This window comes from Canis lupus, chromosome 4 (assembly GCF_003254725.2).
Source record: "Canis lupus dingo isolate Sandy chromosome 4, ASM325472v2, whole genome shotgun sequence".
Taxonomy (NCBI): Eukaryota; Metazoa; Chordata; class Mammalia; order Carnivora; family Canidae; genus Canis; species Canis lupus.
The window spans coordinates 41,128,128-41,149,965 of NC_064246.1; the positions used below are offsets into that span (position 1 = coordinate 41,128,128).

General features: G+C 54.6%; 1 protein-coding gene across 2 annotated transcripts in view; it reads right to left on the minus strand.

Moving 5' to 3' along the window:
* FGF18 (fibroblast growth factor 18) overlaps window positions 1–18,012 on the minus strand; it is a 33,820-nt gene extending 15,808 nt beyond the window's left edge. The window contains exons 1-3 of one of the 2 annotated variants that reach the window (XM_049109141.1): window positions 17,428–18,012; window positions 17,221–17,257; window positions 2,993–3,173 (exon numbers count right to left, since the gene is read on the minus strand). In XM_049109141.1, coding sequence (XP_048965098.1) covers window positions 2,993–3,173; window positions 17,221–17,257; window positions 17,428–17,459 — 250 coding nt within the window. In that variant the 5' untranslated portion in view covers window positions 17,460–18,012. The remainder of the gene's footprint in view (window positions 1–2,992; window positions 3,174–17,220; window positions 17,258–17,427) is intronic. The other variant, XM_025434836.3, reaches the window with a different exon arrangement.
* Between the last annotated feature and the right edge of the window lie 3,826 nt (window positions 18,013–21,838).

Below are 21,838 nucleotides of genomic sequence, written 5' to 3' on the forward strand. Positions count from 1 at the left end.
GCCCAGGTGTCCTACCTCCTGGTGCGCTGCTGTTTCTGCAACATGGTGACTGACTGCAAGACAGAGGTGGCAGGGACCTAGTGCAGGAAGGGGAGGGGCTGATGTAACAATCCTAGGGGGGTGCGGTGGCCCTACCCTGGGCCATGGGCCTGCCAGCTGCCCCCCCACCTAAACCTTTAGCTTCCTGGCTAGCACACCTGTGCCTCCAGAGCCTGGCCTGCCCTCAGGCATCTTAGAGTGCTCTGGGAAAGCTTTGGGGAGCCCTGGGGAGGTCTTCTTGCAGAACAGCATGGTGTGGGGGCCCCACTCACATCTACGCAGGTTTCAGCAAAGACCACTCACAGATATAAAGCAGGCCAAGAGCTCCTGGGCCGGGTACTAGGACAAAAGTGAGCCTTCTTCATCTTGTGCCTGCCCTGAGTTTCACACCTCAGGATGCCATGGCACCTGAGATTTTGAGTGCCTGTCAGGACTCCAGATCCCAGGTGTTTATGGGGACCCTGTTTATACTCAGCAGTTCCCAGACCACATTAAAACTGCATACAAATGCAAGCCTCAGACTGCATCATTCTTTCAGCAGCAGAGTCCTGAGAAGGAGGGACTGTCCTGGGTGGGTGGGGGGGCCTCGCCTGATGGGGGACTACTGGCTGCCCATCCCCCACAGGCAGGGCAGGCCCCGACCGCAGCCCCAACCTCCAGGCTGGCTTGGCCACATAAATCACCCTCCCAATAATATTTGTATTGATTATCTAGATTGGAAGCCTCAATTGGCTCCATTGTCTCACTTCCTCTCCCAGGGCTCACAGATGGGGTCCCTTCACCTCATCTGCGTTTCTAATGCGACACTTAAATGAAGCAGTCTCAGCAGCCAGCAAAGCCCCACACTGCCCTGGCTGTGGGGGGGTTGGAGGAGTGGTAAACATATTCCTTGAAAGTGAATGATTCAATCTGGGGTTTGTGGAGCTGGAGAAGCCAAAATGGGCTAGTTTCTGGATACGCAAAGTGTGGCCCAGCCACACCATCTGGGTGTGTGTTAGAAATGTGGAGCCCGGGACCCACCCCAGACCCACCAAATCAACATCAACATTTAACAAGATCCCTTGGCGATTTCCAGACGTGTGAATGTCTAAGAAGCACTGCTCTAGTCCAGCCCTTGTACTGGATAGACAGGAACCTGAGGCCCAGAGGAGGTGCAGGGCTCGCCTGATGTCACACAGCACGTGAAATCCCCTGAGTCTCTATCTGGCTCAGGAAGAGGAAATGAGAGGCAAGTAACTTCTGGAGTGAGGGGGTGGCCATTTCTGGGCTCCTCGCCCGCCAGAGCTCCTACCTCCTGTCTCAGGGCATGGACAGATGGTTCAGACCAGAGTCTGACCCCCCTGTACTCTCCCAGCCTGGAGGGGCCAGAGAGAGCTCCAGGGACTCCCCAGGAGGGCACCTCCCTCCCGCCCCGGCCAGCCAGCTGCCCCTTCCCTGGCAGCAACTGGACAGCAGATCCCAGGGAAAAGCACCACCTGGGTCTGCCCTGCCCAGTGGGGGGCATGGAGAAACAGAGGCCCCAGAGAGGCAGCCAGTGGAGGACCTGGGAGAAGTAGGGAGGAGGGACTGAAGGGAGGGAGGCAGGGAGGACAGAGACGGTAGGGAGGGGGAGATGGAGAGATGGACAGAAACAAAGAGGGGAAGGAGTGAGCACCAGGAAGGAGGGGAGAAGGACTCAGACAGCTCAGTGGGATCAAAGCTGCAGCAGCAGCAGCAAGACTGAGAAAGGAAGAAGGGGACAGAGGGAGGGAGGGAGGGGAATGGAGGCAGTAAAGAGTGATGGCACAGGAGAAGGGAAGCAGCTGGCCCAGGAGATGGGGAGCCCAGCCCGGCCCAGCCCTGCCCTGCCCGGCCTGCCCCAGCCCCCAGGAACGGTGCAGCTGCCACACTTGGGCCCTACCGTGAGGTCAGTCCTGCCCTGGGGCGGAGGGAAAATAAATGGTGTCCAAGATAAAAGGTCCAAGAAATTATTTGTCTTGTTGTCATGTCTTGACTGCAATGGGCAGGGGCCGGCGGGCAGGCGGGGCATCATCCCAGAAAAGCCTAGGCTGGCAGGCCCACGGTGTGCATGTGGGACCCTAGCCCCAGCCCCACGCCTTGGCCCACCCACAGCCCCAATTCCCCTGCCCAAGGCCAGCCTGGGGCGGAGGTGGTTGGGGGGGTAGGACGGTGATGGCCTGGGACACCTCCCAGAACCTGGCCGAAGAAGGCAAGAACCAGTGAGGCAGAGTCAGTATTTGCCCAGACTGGTACCAAAAATCCTCTCAAGGCTCTGGGGAAGTGGAGTCCTGTCTGTTTCTCTCACTGCTGAGGGCCTTTGTGAGCTGGGGGTTAAGGGGGGGGGGAGTCAGGGTGTCTCATTCCTCCCAGCCCCCCTTGCAGAGACAGCATGAGGTGAGTGATGGTTCCCAAACATCCCAGAGGAGGGCTGGATAGTTTCAGGGTCAAGGGCAGGTCAAAGGGACAGTAGCCCAAGGTGCTGTGAGCACCATTCCTCCCAGGTGTACAAGCCCAAGCTCACAGAGCACATACCCACACTCACACCCATGTACACACATGTGCACTCACACTCACACCAGGCTGATTTCCAGCACCACCAGCAGCATCCAAAAAAGCATTCCCTGGAGGCTCCCCCCTGTCTGAGCAACTGAACCTGGGGCTGGTGAAGCAATGCCATGGGGCGCAGCTACCTGCTTTAGGCCATGCCCAGGCAAGCCACTGATACCCACGACAGCCGGCATTTACCAGCAAAAGCAATTTTCATTCCCATCTTCAATCAGTACTCCCACCAAGGCTCTCCGGGATACACTACTGCATCTCCAAGTTTACAGCTGAGAAACCTGAGAGCCAGCTATGCCAGGTGCGAGATTGCACAGTCAGCACAGGGCAGAACTGGGATTTGAACCTGAGGTCTCAGAGGTGCGCAGTGAGGGAGGAGGGAGTTGGCACCTACCATACTTGTCCCCGTCCTCGCCGCGGGCACTGATCCTGCGGCCCAGGACCTGGATGTGCTTCCCACTGGTCCGGCTGTAGAGCTGGTACAGCCGCAGCTGCTTACGGCTCACATCGTCCCGAGCCCGCGTCTGGTTCTCCACGTGGATGCGGAAGTCCACGTTCTCTTCGGCCGCCAGCACCTGGCCAGGGAGAGGGGCATCAGTGATCTACCTTGGAAGTCCTGGGTGCTCTGCCTGTAGGAGCCACGTTCACACCAAAGAGCCAGGGCCCCCTCCGTGCTGTCTCTGGACCAGGCCCTGGTGCAGACTCTCCTCCTCTGAGAGACTCACTCCTCCGCTGTTACCATCCCCATTTCACAGATGAGGCAACCGAGGCTCACAGCAGTGAGGCGTGTTGCCCCCAAGGTGGCCCAGCTGGGAAGTGGCAAATCTAAGAATCAGGCCTAGGTCTGCTGGACAATAAAGCCTGCTATCTTTCCACTAAAGCCTCAAGTTAAAGCAAGAAGTATGGAGCAAAGATTTCTCGTGTGACCTTAGGCACACAGATTCCTTCTCAATAAAACAGTAGAACAGAGCCCCTACCCTGATGACGCTCAGAGTGGCTGTGAGGATAAAGTGAGCAAGTGGGGAAGTATCAAAATCTATAATCTATATGAAGATGGGGGAAGCGGGACGCCAGGGCGTGATCTGGGAGACACGGGATTGAGTCCCGCGTCGGGCTCCCGGCATGGAGCCTGCTTCTCCCTCTGCCTGTGTCTCTGCCTCTCTCTCTCTCTCTGTGTGTCTCTCATGAATAAATAAATAAAATCTTTTTAAAAAGGGGGGGGTAGCCCGGGTGGCTCAGCGGTTTAGCGCCGCCTTCGGCCCAGGGCATGATCCTGGGGACCTAGGATTGAGTCCCACGTCAGGCTCCCTGCATGGAGCCTGCTTCTCCCTCTGCCTGTGTCTCTGCCTCTCTCTCTCCCTCTTTCTCTGTGTCTCTCATAAATAAAATCTTTAAAAAAAAAAAAAAAAAGATGGGGGAAGGATGGGAGGCACAGCAGGAAGGGCAGAGGCCTGGTGAGTCCTCCTGGAAAGGAATGGGCCAGAATCCACTGTCATTTGTCCTCCAGGAGTTGATGTCCGGGGCCAACCCTTCCATGTCCAGAGAGTCCTCACACTCACCACACTCACCCAGCCTTTGCCCATATCCCTGGCCTCTCTTGGAGAACACTTCATTTTGCATCCCCCACCAAAATTCCCCATATCCCCAGAGGCTCAATTCATATGGGACCACATCCTCCAGGAAGCTGCCTCTGGTTTCCTGTGCCAACGTATATCCCTCTAGTCTCCCTTCCTGAACATGCCACCTCCTCACCAGCCTTCTGTTCCCCCTCTTGCCCTCTGGTTGTCTGTCTTCCACCAGACCCGATCACCTTGTATAATGTTCCCCCCTCCCCACCCTCCAAGGCTTCCCATCACATTTAGACAAAGGTCTCCATCAGGACTTCAAGGTCTTCAGGATGAGCCCCCTTTTCATCTTTTACTACTCCCTCACCCCCAACTATACTGCCGTGTTATGCCACTGAGCATTCCAAACCCAAAACACACACCTGCCTCAGGGCCTTTGCACTTGCTCTTCCCTTGGCTTCAATGTTCTTTCCCAGATTTCTACACTCTGGCTCCTTTACCTCATTAGGGTCTCTGCTCAATGTCACATCCTGAGACAGGCCTTCTTTCACTGTTTTTCTGAAGCAGCCCCCACCTCTGTAACTTTCCATCTCTCTACTATGCTTTGTTTTTTCTTTCTAACATTGACCAACTTCACATAACACCTATTTATCTGGTTTTTGTCTGTCTCCCCTCAACATTACATTGGCAGCACCATGAAAGCTGGGGCTGTCTCCTTCTTGGTTTGCTGCTATATCCCATCCCCAGCATGTAGCACAGGAGAAACTCAAAAATTTGTTGAATGCATGAATGAATGAACAAATGAACATTGAAAAGATGTGGAGTCCTGTCATTCCATTTACTATTAAATTAGGTTTTATATGCCCTGCTAAATGTCTGCCTGTCCCTTCCCATCTTAACCATAAAGCTGAACAATTCTCAAAGCCCAGACAGCATTCTTGGTTTGTTCTGTGTGCCCATGAGGTCTGACATGATGCTGGGCACACAAGACCTCACTCCCATGAGAGCATGGCCTACCTAGCCCATCACAGAGCTCTTGGAGCCAGGGCTGCCCAAGCATCTGAATCACCTCTCAATCGTGAGCTCCCAAGGGCAGGGACCATGTTCTCCTCATTGCTACATCCCATGCCCACCCCAGGGTCTCTGTCCTCAAGCTGACCTACACATGTCCCCTGATGAGCCTGGGCCTGGCAGGCATTCCAGCTGGATCATACTATTTATCCTTCACTATCATTGTCAGGGCAGAAGTATTATCCCACATCACAGATGAGAAAACTGAGGCCTCGAAGCTGAACTGACAAGGTCCCAGAACAAGCAATGGCAGAATCAGCCCCAGTTAAAGCCCCTCTTCCAGCCCCACATTGCAGGGCCCCACTTGCCCCACCAGCGCAGTCAGGAGGAGGTCCCGGGGCCAGAACCCAGGGTGTGCCCCTCCCTCACTCAGGGACCCTAGGCAGGTTACCAACCCTTCTGTTCTTCAGCTTCCTCACCTAAAAAATGAGAGAGGTGACAACAGCACCCACCTCATGGGCTGTTATGCAGATAAAATGGATAAAGTCTTAGAACAGTGCCCAGCACAGAGCGAGTACTCAGGAGCCTTAACTAAGAGAACACATGGATGCCCTTTCAGAGGCTCACAAGGAAAGCCCTGCAGACTGAAGCCTTTCTGGAAGAGGGCACCTCTGCACACAATCGCAGTCTAGGAAGACGCTATTGCCTCTGAGCCTCCAGACAACCCAGCAACAGGGAAATGCTTGTCACCTCCACTTAACAGATGTAGAAACGAGGCTCAGAAAAGTTAACTCAGTGGCTTGGAGCCACAGAGCCAGGGGCATGGGGCCTGGCTGCCGGCCAGCCAAGGAGGCATACCCTTCACTCCCATTCTTCTTGATGGCCAGCCCCTGTCACCAATTCACAGCCAGAGTCTGACACCTGGGGCCCACTTCCTCTTATATCTTGATGCTCAGGGAGGGAAGAGCTCCAGCACTCCATGAGGTTTGCACCTGGTGGGCATGTGTCCTGAAGATCACCTCCGACCCCACCCCACCCCCCACCCCCGACTCGTGGCCCTCAACCTCCCCTCAACCTCCCTGGAATGAGCTCCCGAGGTAGGCTGGGCCCATCCCCTCCCCCAAGGGCCATCCTCCAGCCTCCTTTCCTGCCCTCCAACTCTCCTCCTGCTCACAAGAGACCTTATCGACCAGAGGTCAAACCAATCTCCTTACCCTGGGTCCCCAAGGGGAGCTGTCCTGCCCCAGAAGCCAGCCTCCCATTAACGATTTTCTCCCTGGCCCACTGGACAGAGGCAGTGCTGGTGACCCAGGGTCAGCAGGGGCTATCCGGTGGCCCTTCCCCAGGATGTGGGGGGAACAATTCATCTTGCCCAGCTTCCACCATTTAAGCCACATTCTGTGGTCACATCCTTCCCAAGGGAGGCAGCAGGGGTGGCTTCTGACACATAAACAGAATCCATCCTTCTGATAACGTAGAGAGACCCCTGGGTTTCCTGGGCAAGACCCTTGGGGAGCCCCAGGCATCTGCGTAGGTCAGGTCTTCTGCCTAGGGCACACTGCTCCCTCTGCCCAACTGACACCTTCCCTCAGGTATCTCCTCTGGAAGCCTTTCCTGCCCCCCACCCCAACCATCCCACACACAACTGGGTTAGGGCCTCTGGGCACTATTGTAATGGCTTATCATCCCCACAGTGCAGCTCACCCTGGGGTCTCCAGCTCTGGCGAATGTTTGCTAAATGACTGTGGCTAGGATTAAGGAAACCTGAAGGCCAAAATCAGCTCCACCACTCACCACCCAGACAAGCAGAGTGCTCCACAGAGGGGTGGCAAGGGGCATTCTTAAAGCTATCAATTACCAAGCTTTCCTCTGTTCCAGGCACTCTGCCGGAACCTTTAGATATGGTACCTCCTCAGCCACTCCTGGAGGTGGGCCCCAGTTAGAGCTCACTTCATAGACTGGACCTTTGAGGCACTTCTCCAGGGCCACGGGAGCTGGAATGTGGGCAAGCGGAGCACTAGCATCTGCCTCAGGAACATCCTCTTCCTCCTGTTTTCCTGCTCAGAGTGGCAGGTGACCTGGCCTGAGAGGGGTCCTGTCTTCCAGGCTTTCCTGGAACAGTCAAAGCTGCTCTCCACTGGCTAACACCCCTCCAGGTGCACAGTCATCTGGGGTGTTGAGAAGCTGCAGCGTGAAAAAACGAGACTACTGCAGCACTCACAAGGGAAGCAGGGTTGGCACGTTCAGGACGTCCTTGGGTGGAGGAAGGCACCTTTGTTACTCTGCCTTCCCCCACCCCAGCTTCTCTTTTGGGTCTAAGTAGCTTTTCCCACAGCAGGATGGCCTATAGTGGGGTCCCCCTGCAGCCTAAGGTCCCCCCAGTGCCCCCCAGCCAGCCCCTTCCCTGCCCTAAGAGCTTGGGCTCTGGTGGAAACATTCACTTTCCAATCCAGGAATTGCACAGGGGTGACAATGGCCTGACAGGTTCAAATCTCCCCCAAGGTGTGCTGAGATCGCAGGCTCTGGCACAGACAAGGTGCCCAGTGGGACACAGCCCCCTGCCTAGGGCCCGGCCTGCACTCTCATCCTTGTGGGGCACAGCTCTCTAACACACAGGGTGGGGCCGGTTCCAACATCACAGTCCGCCTGGCTCCCCACGGCCCACAGCACAGTGTCCATTTGGGGGCCTTCAGTGTCCATTCGGGGTCCTTCCTGGTCCATTCGGCCAGCCTCTTCTACATTCTGCACCTCCTCCCTTCACCCTAGGGGTGAACCATCCATGGGATGAAAAGAGGCTGGGGTGTTCTCAATGCCAGCTCCCAGACATCAACCCAGGCCCCCTCTTACCAGGGCATCCATCAGCCACCCCTGCTCCCTCTGGTTGAAGATTCCGGCTTCACTGACCCACTCATGCTCTGAAGACATGTCTGGGGGCTTCCTATTTCTTCCCGGGCCACACCCCCATCTTCCACAGATGTCCGCCTCACCATGCATCACTTCTGCACACACGCTGCAAAAATGCACACACACCACACAGCACACATTCAACAAGATGACCAGCACTAAAGTGACCTCAGGGGTTGCCGGGCTCTACCCCAAATCACCGAATTGTTTTATTTCTTTAACCCTTGGTTTTCTCACTGGCAGAATGGGGACTGCATATCATATTTATCCCAGAGAAAGATGGTATTAGTAACAACAGCCACAAATGTTTTCTTTTTTCTTTCTTCTTGTGTTTTGAACAGCCACTACTTATTGAGCATTTCCTCCGTGCTAAGGATCACTTTAGGTAAATTGCCTTCTGTAATTCCCAGAGTGGCCCCATGAGTCAGTACAATTACTGTCCCCATTTCACAGATGAGGAAACTGAGGCTGGAGAGGTGCCATCACTTGTCCAAAGTCACACACTTGTGAGAAAAGAAATCAAGATTCAAGTCCCTGTCAGCCGAGAGCCCAAGCTCTCCAGCACTTTGCCCCGATCCGCCTTCACTCTCCCCTCCCTCCACCCCTCCTCCCCCTCTATTCAGGATGGCAACTGGTTCTGGCCACAAGCCATAGTTGGGGCAGGGACTGGAGAGGGATTAAACATGAAAGGGCTGAGGGCCTTGAGCTCTCTCCCCCTACTCCAGAGGAGGATGGGGTCACACTGCCCCCTCCCGCCCAGGTCCCCATCATTGAGGCCTCCTACAATCCATGCCCCTGTCTCCAGGCAGCCTGCCCAGAAAGGGAGGGTCTCCTGGGTCCCCGGAGGGGCAGCCCACAGACTTCCGGCCACATTCCACCACCGCCTGCCTCCTCCTCCAGCGGTGGAGGTGCTGCCAGCCCTGCGGAGCGCTTTCGGAGCTTCTCCAAATTCTCAATTCACCCCTCTGGGAGTGGTCCCTGGTAAGCTCAGCCCCACTCTCCACACCCCAAAACGCAGCTCCCCAAACTCTTCCTAGAGAGCAGGCCTGGACTCAGGCCTGGGAGTTGCTGCCAGCCCCAGTGCTCTGTGGGTTACTAGCCGAGAGGGTGAAACTAACGTTGGCTCCCACTTGCTGGGCACTTGCTCTGTGCCAGGGCCTGAGCTAAGCACATTGCCGGCCTGGTCTGCTTCCTCACACAACCTGGGCAGGTCAGAATGATTACCATCGCTAGGACAAAGGGAGACACGGAGAGGCCAAGGGGCATACCCACGTCGTACACAAAGCAACAGAGCCAAGATCTGAACCCATCTCTGGCTCTGGAGCCCACGAATTTCTGCCAGCTGGCATCTGCGGACAGAAAGGGGAGGAGGAAGGCGAAGCCCATCCCGGGATATGAGGTTGGCTCAGATGCACGCTCCTGTTCACCCCTCAACCCCAGGCTTCTCCCCTCTGTCTTGTCATATCCCCACACCCAGCCCAGCCAGAACAGTGACGTTGCAAAGGGCCCGTCCCGACCCCCCAGCCTGTCCATTAAGCTCCCAGGGCTATCAGTGTATTGATTGGCAGGGCTGAGGCATCAGCATGGGAGGGAGGTGCTGCCACCCAAGGCACCTGACTAGAAGCCCCTCTATCCACACATCAGCCTTCTCCATACAGATCGTCAATATGGGTGCCTCTGGCAGTCAATCCTGACGCCAGCCTGGGGAAGCAGCCAGGATCCCTAAAGACTCAAGCTCCCTTCTTTTCTTTCTTTTCCCCTTCCCTTAAAAGCACATGGGTGGGAGAGTGGTCCTGCCTGCCTACAAGATTATAAACAAGCCCTTTATTCCGGCATTCAATGCCCACCATGGCCTTTTACATCACCACTATTCCTGAACTTCATGCTCTAACTGGCTTGGAGTACCCAGAGCACATCAGGCTGTTCCCTGTTTTCACGCAGAGATGTTCCATGTGCCTGCAATGGCTTTTCCATACAGGTTCACAGTGTCTTCACTCAGTTTATTCCTAATATAAGGTACAAATGGGGCATCTTCCCTGGTCAGATCCTCTGGCCCCCAGCCTGGTTTCATGGCCCCTCACCAGAGTACCCATGGCACCCTTGAGCCCCTATCCCCCTGCACAGACCCCTCAGATTTCTCTCCTATCCCAAAGGCTAGGATAGGTCCTGAGCCCCCTTGCCCCACACCTGGTGTCAGAAGGGTTCTGAATCCAGATGCCTGGCCCCAGCTTCTCTGGGGCCCCTCCACTCACTGACTCAACATTCATCCTGCACACCAGGTCTGTGCCATGTGCCGTAGAGTACTCAGGATGGGTCCAGCCTCCCTTGACTTCCAGGAACCATGAGCTGGTAGACAAACAGGCCTCTAGACACACCAAAATCAAATGCCTACCTGCAGCTCACATTTACTTAACATTAATAATGATCCAAGTGCTGCACCAAGTCCTTCCCCCAGGGCAATCACAGTTCACCCCTATAGCAACCCCAAGAGGGGGTGCTACCCTAATGCCCACATTAAAGATAAGCCACAGAGAGGCCAAGCAATTTGCTCAGTCATGAAACTATGAAGTGATCAAGACAGGATGTGATCTAATGGGCTGAATCCAGAGCCTGAGCTCCTATGCATCCCTGTGAGCCCCATGGAGAGCACCCTGGGTCATGTGACAGTGACAAAGTACAAAGGGGCTCTAAGGCAGAAGTGGAATCGGGGTGAGGGAGGTAAATAAAGCTGTGCAAAGTGGCAGTCATCTCTTCACAGGGAACACTTTGAGAAAAAAGCTGAATGGATGCCTTCCTGGCATCCCCTCTAAAACCCAGTCCAAGGCCACCCATGCAGCATGTGTCCCATAAATGTTTGCTAATGAGAAGCAACATCATAACTGAGTACCTACTGCATACCTGGCCCAAGACATGACTTCAATTACACCTCCCAACAGGTCTGGGAGTGGTATTATCATCCCTATTTCCCATGTGATAAGGAGGCAGAGACTCAGGGAGGTTAAGGATCTTGCCCAGGCCCACACAGCCTGGGAGTGGTGCAATGAGGATTAGGTACAGACCTAAGTCCAAAGGCTGTGCTCTCAACTTCGACAAGAGGAGCCCTGAGGCCACTAATGCAAGGAATACATCCTTCCCAGCCTTCCTCAGCACCCCACAGAAGGGTATGGACCTAGTGCACAGACGGAGCAGCCAACTGAGCCAACAACTACGGTTACTCAGTTATTTCTGGAGTGCCAACCACTGTGCTACCTACTCTGTGTGTATTATCTCAGGTAGTCCCCACAGTGACCTGTAAGAAGTAGGTCCCTCTCATCACTCCACTTTACAGGTGGAGAAAACTGAAGTGCAAAAGACAGATTGTTAAGAAATTTGCCCAGCAGCACAGACACGATGCAAACCTAAGCATCTCTTATGCTAACGCCCATGCACTCAAGCTCCATCAAAGTCATCGAGCTCACCTCACTGATACCCAGGTATGTAAACTGAGGCCCAGAGAGGGGGATCATCCAATGAGCCAGTGACAAAGCCAGGACGGATCCCAGGGGTCCAGAGAGTGTTTCTGCTCTGTGGCCCAAGGGAGGCTTGTCCTTGGCCCCATCTTTGGCACAGGAGCATTTTAAATGGCCCACGGGCATTATACCATTTAGACGTCAGAGCAATAATATCCAAACATCTCCCAGCCCCTATCAGCAAGCCTGATTAAAGCCTGAGGGGCCAATTTACCCACTGATGTTCCAAAATAAGTCCCCATACTCAGCCCCCTCTGAGGCCCAGGGGCTCTCCCCCAGCCTAGGGCCACCCTGGCAAGACCACTGGCACTGCCCTATCCCTGTGTGTTCAACCACAGTCCTTGGGAGTGGGCAGCAGACTGACCCAGCAAAAAAATATGGAGCACACAGAGATGGAACAGAAAGCCCCTGTCCTCAGAAAGGAACCAATCCACATCTTCCCTCTCCTAGTCACTGGAGGTGACAGTGCCCTGGGAAGGGGAGCTTACCATACTGATATGGGTAAGGGGGCAAGGGAGCCCTCCCAAAACAAGAGACACAGGGGCTACTGCCCCTGCCTTGCACTGGCCCCTGCTCTACATCTTTAGGAAGCAGAGATTGGTTGGTTGGTTGTTTTCTTTCCATCTTACCACGTGCAGAAGCTGACTCTGGAGAGGTTAAGTAACTTGCTCAATGTCATACAGCAAAGATATGGCAGTGTGACAACTGGAACCAGGCTGGCACACTCCAGATCCCTCATACTGCTGTTTAATAAGCCTGGAGCCTAGTGCTAGGTGACCCAGAGTTGAAGCCAGTTCTGCCTCCCTCTTGCCATGTGGCCAGAGGCAGGTTATCTCATGCCTCTGAGCCTCACTTTCTTGTCTGCAGAATTCCCTAATTCCAGGCTGGTTGTGAGGCTTAGCCTCCATGATGTGAGAAAGTGCCTGCCTGTCACATAGTAAGCACACAACACCTGGTGGTGCCTACAAGTATTGTTGTCAGCCTCACATGCCTGCACCCTGATTACCTACACCTACACCTCTCCTGCTAGAGGATGAGGTCAGAACCAGAAGGTCCTGCTGAGGCTAGGAAGTCTCCTCCCTGGCACCCTCCATCTCCGTTTAGGGGCCCAATGTGCTCTCAGATCTACTCCAAGCCAGTGTCAACTGGCGGTGCTAAGCACAAGATATTTTAACAATCTACCTCCTTATCTCAGAGTGGGTAACCGGCTCTGGGGCTACAGGAATGCTAGCGGGGTCCCTTCCTCCTCTTTGCTACTGGGAAAGAAGCTGAGAGGAGAGTGCCGAATCCCCCAGGTCCTACCCTCCAAAACACCACCCCTGGCTCTGGGACCCTTTCAGTTCAGGACATTCTAGGGAAATCAGGGCCTGCAGACTCCGAGTCAGGTACCCTTCAGCAGAGACACCTATCCAGGCTCTGACCATCTGCACCATGGGGACCCTAGCAGTGAGAATCCAAGGAAAGCTCTCACTGAGAACCCCTAGCATGCCTCTTGGAACTCCATTTCCCCACCAGTATTCTTTCTGAATAATTTCAGTGTTCTTCCTGAAAAAGTCTGTCTGGGGTCATGGAAAGAACACAAGATCTTGAATCCAGAGTCTTGAGTCTTAGCATTGTCCTTGAGCAAATTTCTTCTCCACTCTGTGCCTCAGTTTCTCCAACTGTGAAGTAAGAATATTACCCCTCCTACTTCAGGAGGAAGAATGATAGGAAGAAGGAAACAAGCTTCCAGATGCAAGAGCCTTGGGGTCTTGCTTAGTTGGACAAAAGCAGGACGTGCAAGGCCCCCGTATTTCTCAGGAGGTAGGTAGGATCACAGAAACTCAGGTTTATCTGGCACTCTCCCTTCTAGAATGGGAGCATCTTGAGGCCAGGAACTGACTAGTCTTGTTCTCAGGGCCAGCATGAAGCAGGTTTCTTCCTTCCTTCCTTCCTTCCTTCCTTCCTTCCTTCCTTCCTTCCTTCCTTCCTTCCTTCCTTTTTTTTTAAGATTTTATTTGTTTATTCATGAGAGACTCACAGAGAAAGAGAGAGAGAGAGAGAGGCACAGACACAGGCAGAGGGAGAAAGGCTCCATGCAGGGAGCCTGACATGGGACTCGATCCCGGGACTCCAGGATCACACCCTGGGCTAATAGCAGCTCTAAACCGCTGAGCCACACCAGGCTGCCCATGAAGCAGTTTTCTAGCAAGTATTTGTTGAAGGGACACCTGACTGGACAGATAGATAGATGATGTCACCCCATTTTAAGAAGTTAAAAATGCTACCCAACAGACAGCTTCCCATCCTCCTTGTGTCCCAAAGCACTCGGTCTCTGGCTTTCCTATTCTAACCAACCAGAAGAGAGATTCTAAGCCTCACTTAAGAAGCCAGATGTGGGGGGTGGCCAGGCCAATGGGGGGCGTGGAAGGAAACTTCAAAACTTGAACACACCGTGCAGTGGGAGAGGAAGTGGAGCTTGGGAGGACAAGGGGTGGGTGGTAGAAGCCCCCCTTCCCTGGATCGCCTCAAGCCTGGCCTGTCTGGGGAAGGCCAGGACCTAGCCGAGCCTGGCGGTAGGAACAATGTCAGGCAGGTGCCGGCCAAGCTGCGTGAAAGGCCCAGCCCGGTGTCATTGTCAGCGCTCAGCCAAGTGCAGAAAAGCAATTTACTGGTCACGCCGCCTGCTCCCCTCGGAAATTTTTAAAATTCTTCCGATTTGAGCTATCCGCAGTGTCCCAAGTCGTGTGGAGAAGGGATTTTATTAAATTCCCAGCTTCCTGCTTCCTGGGGTGGCCAGCAGGGGCGGGGTGGGGGGAGAAGGCGGGGCTCACCACATGAGGGGCCCAAGGGGAAGGCAGTGTCTGGCATTGACTGTTGTGCTCTCTCAAAAATGTGGCTGGAGGTGGGGGCACATTCTGGACCTGAGGGCTGATGGATGGGGAGAAAGGAGGAGCCCAGAAACTCCATTGCTAAGAATGGAGCAGTCCCCCAAACCAGGGAGGTAAGGATGGGAAGGGCACAGGTATATCTATTTCTCAGCAGAACAAAGCACCCTCCCAGGTGGATGAAAATTTCTAAACCTTCTTCCACACCTATCATGTATCACATCAGCCTCAAGGCCACCCATTTCACCAATGACGAAGCTAAGACTCACGGAGGCAAGATGACGCTGGGGCTCCAGCCCAGTCCACCAGACTGCAAAGCTCTGAGCCCTTCCCGCCATGCAGGGAGGCCTCCCCAGCCCCTGCTCACCCAGGGAGCTCCTGTCACCCTCTCTAAGCGTACCCTGGCAGAGAAGTGGCTGGTCTCCCTATGCCTGTCCAAGGCCACCTCTGCAAGGAGCAGACTTCACACTCCCAGCCACCAACACTTGAGGCCTACCTTTCACCTCTACCTCTAATGGCCACTCTACCTTTGTTCCTAGGGCAAGAATGGGCACCTGAGCCTGCCATTTCTTTATCTTTTAGGAATCATAGGTGCTTTTGAAAATCGGCGGGGGAGCTGAGAGCCCTCTCCACAACATAAGCAATCAGGTTCCATATCAGGAACCTGCCTTCTCCATAATCCCATCCTTAGATACTCTATGGGTGCATGGAGCGTGGGTTAAATATTAATACATTTAATGGTATTTACCATCTCACGGCAGTTTAGGTGGGGAAAGGCTGAAAAGAAAGGAAGAGGTAAGAGGAGGGGGAGAGAAGGCTCCATCACCTGCTTAAAGTCCTAACCCAGATGGACCACTCAGCTCTTTCCTGGGAGGCTAGCTCTAGCCTAGCTCTGGCCAGAAGATAGAAGTGGGATGCAAAGTCCAGGTTCCCTTCCTCATGCTTCCCTAGAGAACACAAGGCAATGCAGCAACCCCTCCTGGGCTCTGCTTGAAGGACGAAGAGGTAGCAGGCATCAGGAGGCTACAGCAACACAATCACAGATATCTCTACCTCCATGCCCAGCACAGCATTCCCCCATCCCCAGGTGTAACACATGGGGAAAAAGAGCTCTCACCCAGGTCAGGCAAGCAGATCCCCTGGAGTGACCCCGGGGGCCTGCCCTCTGCTTGGGGACTCAGCTGCAAATCAGACAGGCCATGCCTGGCACTGGCCTCTCTCTCTGACACCGGCCATTCCCCACCCCTGCCCCCACCACCACAGGGTCACATCTGCTTTGGCAAACAGCCAGTTTTAAGTTACTGACTTCAGTTATATTGATTCAAGGAGTCACTGGGGACCTCAGCCTGGCCAAGGCTGGGGGAAAGAAGCCATCAGTCCGTCCGTCCGTCCATCCATCCATCCATCCATCCTCACAGCCCCCAGCCCCAACTAGCTTCCCCCAGCCCAATGTCTATTCTGATGGTTAACGAACCTCTCCCAGGAGTGGAAGGAGAAGTAAGCAGACCCACCACCACACCAAACACTGAAAGAGGCTGCGGAGTCTCAACCGTACTCAACACACACAACATTCCTTATGCCATAAAGCTGGGAAAGCCACCATCTTTCCTGCTCAAGGCTCTTTTGGGGGCACCACTGGAGCCCGAAAAGCTAAAACCTAAGCATCCTCTCTAACCCCGAGAGGACACCTGCCTTCAACTCAGAGGGGGAAGGGGCAGATAATCTCTTTTGGCCCCAATCCAGCTCCTCCTAAGGCCCCTCCCCTGCAGCTCTAGGTGGGTGGGGGGCTAGGGCAGCTGGCACTTCCTATTCCCCTTCCCTTTGCAACCCCCCCCCCCCCATGCTGAGGCAGCCCTGGTCTGGTTCTAATCGGGTCTGAAGTCTCTCCCTCCTTTCCCTCTTCTCTTTCTCTGCCCCCCGCCCCTTCCTTCATTTCCACGGCTTTGGAAGCCAGAGCGTTCCAACTGTCTGCGTGCCAAGACCTTCCCGAGTCTGAAAGCTGCTGAAGTAACAGATCAGATTTTAGCAAGTGCTTTCCAGGCTGAGCGCCAAGCCCTCTTCTGATTCACAGAGAGCGAGCGAGCGGGGAGCAAGGCGGGGAACCAGCCGAGGGCTGCACCACCTTGGGCGAGGGTGTGCGGAGCGTGGCCCATTCCGGAGCGGCTTCATGGGCAACGGCCCCTCAGCCCAAGCGCCCGTCTCAGCTACCTCTCATCTGGTCTCTCCTACACCCGGCTCTCGCCCCTGTCTCTGTCTCTCTCCGTCTCTCCCCTGCAAACGCCTTTGAAACCACAGAGTAATTTACAACTGAAGCTTTCTCCCTGGACTCAAAACCCATTCGGCTCAAAGGAGCCTTTTTGTTTGGAAGAGCGAGCGGAGATGTTCAGGGACGGTTGGCAGAAAACCCCCCCAGGTCGCAACTCCTCGCCGGTTGTGGGCAGGCAAGGCGCTTGGAGCCGGGCACACTGCAGCGGCTGAGTCCGCTGGCTCCACGGATCTCGTCCCAGCCCAGGCCGACAGGGGCCGCGCCAGTCGGAGCCCTGCAGCAGAGCCCCTGGCCCTTGGCTGGTCCCCCGCCGGCGCAGGGCGCAGGGCGCAGGGCGCAGGGCGCGCGCGGAGCCGCCCTTTGGCGCCCTGGGAACAGGTGCACTGGGCTCGGCGCCCAGTAGGGGTGGGGCACAGGGAGGCGGCGCGGCCCAGGGGAGGGGGGTCGACCTGCACCGCGAGGCAGGGGCAGGGGGAGGTCAGAGTCGGGACCCTACGTACCTGTACCTGGAAGCACAGCAGCAGGAAGTGTAAACACCTGCGGGAGAGAGATGGAGAGGTGGTCAGTGGGACTTGAAGGAGGGGGGCGCGCGTACAGACAGACGGATACGCAGCCGGAAAGTCAGACGAACGGCCGGGCGGGCAGACAGTCACAGGCACACGGACAGACGGCCAGCAGGGTAGGCAGCCCCGCGCGCGGGCGCTTACAGGCAAGTGCAGGCGGAGGGCGCTGAATACATCGCTGGGCGGGGGGGAGGCGGCGGCTCCTAGCCCAGCCTGCACATGTCCGCTCCGCGCGGCCGGGACCGGGCGCCTCCGCCGCCGCCGCCGCCGCCGCCGCCGCTGCTGCTGCTCCCTCCTCGCCGGCTGCTGCTGCTGCAGACTCTGCTGCTCCGGGGCGCTCCGCGGCGCGCCCTGCGGCATCAGCGCCCCGCGCGGCTCCTCCCGAGCGCTGCGCCCTCCGGGCTGGCGCGGGGGCTACGGGGCGGCCGCCGCTGTGCAGGAGGCGCCCGGCTGGTGCGAGGAGGCTCGCTCACTGCTGACCGGCCGTCCGTCCGGGCGTCCGCGGGAGGGCGGCTGCTCGGGTCACTCCGGGGGCAGCATGCGCGGCGGCGCTGGGAGCCGGGGCGCGATCTCCGGCCGGGCGCGGGGCTGTGCGGGGCCAGAGGTCAGCGCTCCAGGGCCGGGGCGCGAGGCTGCCGCAGGAACGCGTCACGGCCGCACCGTCTGGGCGCCCGCCGGCTCATGTCTCCTCCTCCGCGTCTCTCCGGCCGTGCGCATCGCCGCCTCCCACCGCTGGCGGCGGCCGGGGCGTTTTCTACGCGCGGGCGGCGAGGGGGCGGGGGGCCGGGGGCGGGCCCGGGCCCGAGTCGGCACAATGAGGATGCGGGGCCCGGGGGCTCCCCCCTCGGGGCGCGGCCGGACGGGCGCTCAGCTCGGCTGGGTGCGCCGCGCCCACATCAAAGGCGGCCCAGCCTGCTTGCCTGCCTGCCGCGGCCTCTCCGCCGCCGCCGCCGCCTCCTCCTCCTCCTCCTCCTCCTCCTCCTCCTCCTCCTCCTCCTCCTCCTCCTCCTCCTCCTCCTCCTCCTCCTCCTGGCGGCTCGGGGTTGGAGGGAGGCGCTCGCTCAGACTCTCGGCGACGGGACCGGCAGCTCCGAAGGGGCAGAGCCCGCGAGGCTGGAGCTGGTGAGCGCCGAAGCCGTCGGAGCTCTGCGCCCGGGCGTAGTGATGCCCCAGCTGGGAAGGCGGCGGTCCCCAAGAACGCAGTTAGGCGCGGAGCGTCCTCGCTCATCCACATTCGCTCCTAGCACTCACTCACACCCACTAGCGCTCGAGCGTGGAGCCCGGAGGGGGCGGGTCAGGCCCAGCCCCCGGGGCGGCTCCGTCCGAGGGAGTTCGCTTTAGCCCGCCCTGTGAGTCCCCGCAGGACCGTGGCGTGCCCGGATGCCCTCTCGGACGGCAGGCACCCTAAACCAGACGCCTGCTGATCTCTGTCCTTGCCGCTGCGGGGGGAGGGGGGCTCCAGGACTTCTCTCCCTCGCCCTCTCCGGAGCTCTCGGGTCCGTTCTCCGGCTCCCGGCTGGGCTCTCGGGTAGGTGAGCCAGCTTTGGAAACGCGCGGCTGCCACCTAGCGGCCCCGGGGCGTCGCTGCAACACCAGCCCGGGAGGGCTAAGGGGAGCAACCAGCAGGACTCTGGTCAGCGACCACTCTAGGCCCTCCTCCGGCCACTAGGCCCTCTAGGCCCAAATCTCCGGCTGAGATTTGCTTCCGTTGGAATAAGCAGTTTAGTTCCTTTAACCAGGGCTCCCATGAGCACATCTCTTCTCATCACCTTTCCCCGCTTCAGAGGCATCACTCCCGTCCTTTCTACCAACTTCAAAATGTAGGTGTTCTTGTCATATGCAACTGCTTCACTCTCTAGAGCTCCAACAGTCAGTCAGGTTGTCCTTTGACCTGATGCTAACAGAGAAGTCATATTTGGAAAGAAACTCAAAAAGCAAAATTCAGGAATCCATACTATTTGGTTAAAAACCTGGTGTCACTGGCAGTGGTTGATAAGCCCATTTCACTAGAGCATAAAACTGAGGTAGCTGCTGTCAAACAGGAAATAACTGTTCCAAGTACCAGCCCTCCCTGCAAGCTCTTGAGGTTCCCTTTCAAAGTTGAGGCTCTTAAACAGGCCGCCTGTTTCACCATTGGACACAAGAGTAGAAAGAAAACCTTCTGAATACTAGATGCTGGGTGACCGGGAAAGCTCCTGTGTGCTGAATACACTCAGAACATTCTCATTGCCAGGATTGGTCTTGCCATACTATTACTATTACTTTTAAATGGAATGGGTATATGACTATGTTCTAACATTAAAATGCTTCCAAGTTTTTCAATGTTCAGATAAAGTGTATCTTGTCAACCTCACAAATAAGACTATCATCCAAATAAGACTGACCAAAAAAGTCCAGTCAAGAGAACAGTTGTAAGAGCATGAATTCAAGAGTCAGAAATCCTCGATTTGAATATTGCCTCCAACATTGACGTATACATTCCAGCAAGTAGCAGTCTGACACTCTGCTTCTCCATCTACAAACCATGGCTAAGAACAGTAACAACTCAAGAGTTTTCAGTTACTGAATGAGGTCAGAGTCTGGCACATAATGAAGGCTCCAAAAAGTTTTAGCGATTATTAATAATCATAATTATGACTCTCAGATTTTCACGTTTTCTTTACAATTTCATCAAGTAGGGAGGCAGGATCATTCTCAAGTTAATAGTAGAAGTGTCCAACCAGGATGTCTGGACTTCCAAATCCAGTCACTTAGGTCGTATCTTCTTACTATTTATACCTCAAGTCTAGTTTCCACATACCTATTTACTTACTGTATATACAGGATTTCCTTTAAGGTTTTCCTACTAGAACTTGACATTCATAGAACAGTATGTACCACCACTAATCTGGTGGATATTTCTCATTGATTCGACAATGTATCAATCCTGTCAGGCCAGGGGTGAGACAAGGTCCTATTCTAAAACAAGCCACTTCACTTTTAGGGAAAATGCACAGTAAGTGCAGTCAAGAGATAAATTCTAGCTCATCGGTGCTTTGAATGATACCAATGGGACAGAGAACACGTCTTAGTAAATACTTAGACTATACAGCAAAGGTGAGAACTAGCCACACAAAGGAATACTGCAAGCAAAAGACATCAAGTGCCTACAAGTAGAAAAAGGCAGGATTAGCCAGGGACGAGTGGCAGTTCAGGGTGAAAACAGGCAAATACTTGATCGTGCCTCATAGACTCTCGGAGGCCAATAGGTAGCTAAAGGCCCTTTTAAAGGGCACTATGTACAATTTTTAAGTCAGTTTTAAGTGTCTCCGAGTTTGTCACAGATATATGTAAACACCTTTTTAAGGCATCCTTCCCACCACCTATCCCTGGTCCCAAATTAACATTAATTTGTTGGCACTAGATTCTAGTGGAACATAAATTGAACCAGGTGTTAGGTACTACTTTGTGTCTAGCTTTTTATTCAGCATGTTTCTGAGATTCATCCTCATTTGTTGTTGCTTTTATCAGTTTTTTATTGCCAATGAGTACCTAACAGTGTGGATATACTCATTTGTGCGGCAACTAGTCTGTCAGACTTTGAAACTAAGTCAAAATAATTTGTTTTAAAATTTTTATTCATTTATTAGAGAGAGAGCATAAAAGCAGGGGGAGCAGCAGAGGGAGAAGCTGGACACCAGGACCTCAGGATTGTGACCTGAGAGCCAGAGCCAAAGACAGAGGCTTACCGGACAGCCACCCAAGCAACCTGGAGTTTGCTTTTCAAAAGCTTACCACAGGTGCTAAAGTAAAAAGTGAATTGGAATGCTCAAAATGTGGCAGTAGGGAGGCCAAGGAGTTTATTACCAGTCCAGGCAACTGTAGTTTGGGCTGGATGGCTGTGTGGAATTGGATGTAATTCCTAGCTGTAAGCTAGTGAACTTGCCATTTTCCAAAACTGTAAACCATTGTCTTGAGTGGAACTAAAACTTTAAAGGGAGTCAAGAATGTATACGGACTGCTAGTGCAATGGGATGTAAGCCCCGCAGGGCAGCTGTTTTGCTCACTGACTAATCCTAAATACTCAGAACTCTGGGACACAGTATATATTTAAATGTTTTAGGTCACTCCTATCTTTTTCAAGTGTGAAAGTGAATTAGCACCTCAACTCAATCTGACACTTATTTTCCAATTCTCTCCAGTTTAAAATTCAGGGAGTCTGTAGAATACAAGTATTTTGGATACAGAAAGATAGGAGAACCTCCAGCCTAAGAACACAGGACAGATGGAACCTCAAGCCTTCAGCAGGACAAAGTAGTTTTTAATAAGAGTAGACAGACCCTTAGGCAGACGAGGCTCTCAATTTTTCTCAAAACCAGCTCTTAGAACTTTCACAGCATTAAACAGGACCTCCACTGCCAAACTCATGAGTCAGGGAGCAACTGGCTCTTTGGCAAGCAAGAACTGCCTGGAAGGTAGCCTTGGACTTTCTTAAGTAACATTAACCCTTTTATCATTAGCTATACTGAAATTAAAAAATAAAATAAAATAAAACTCTAACCCTTTATCTCCAGAG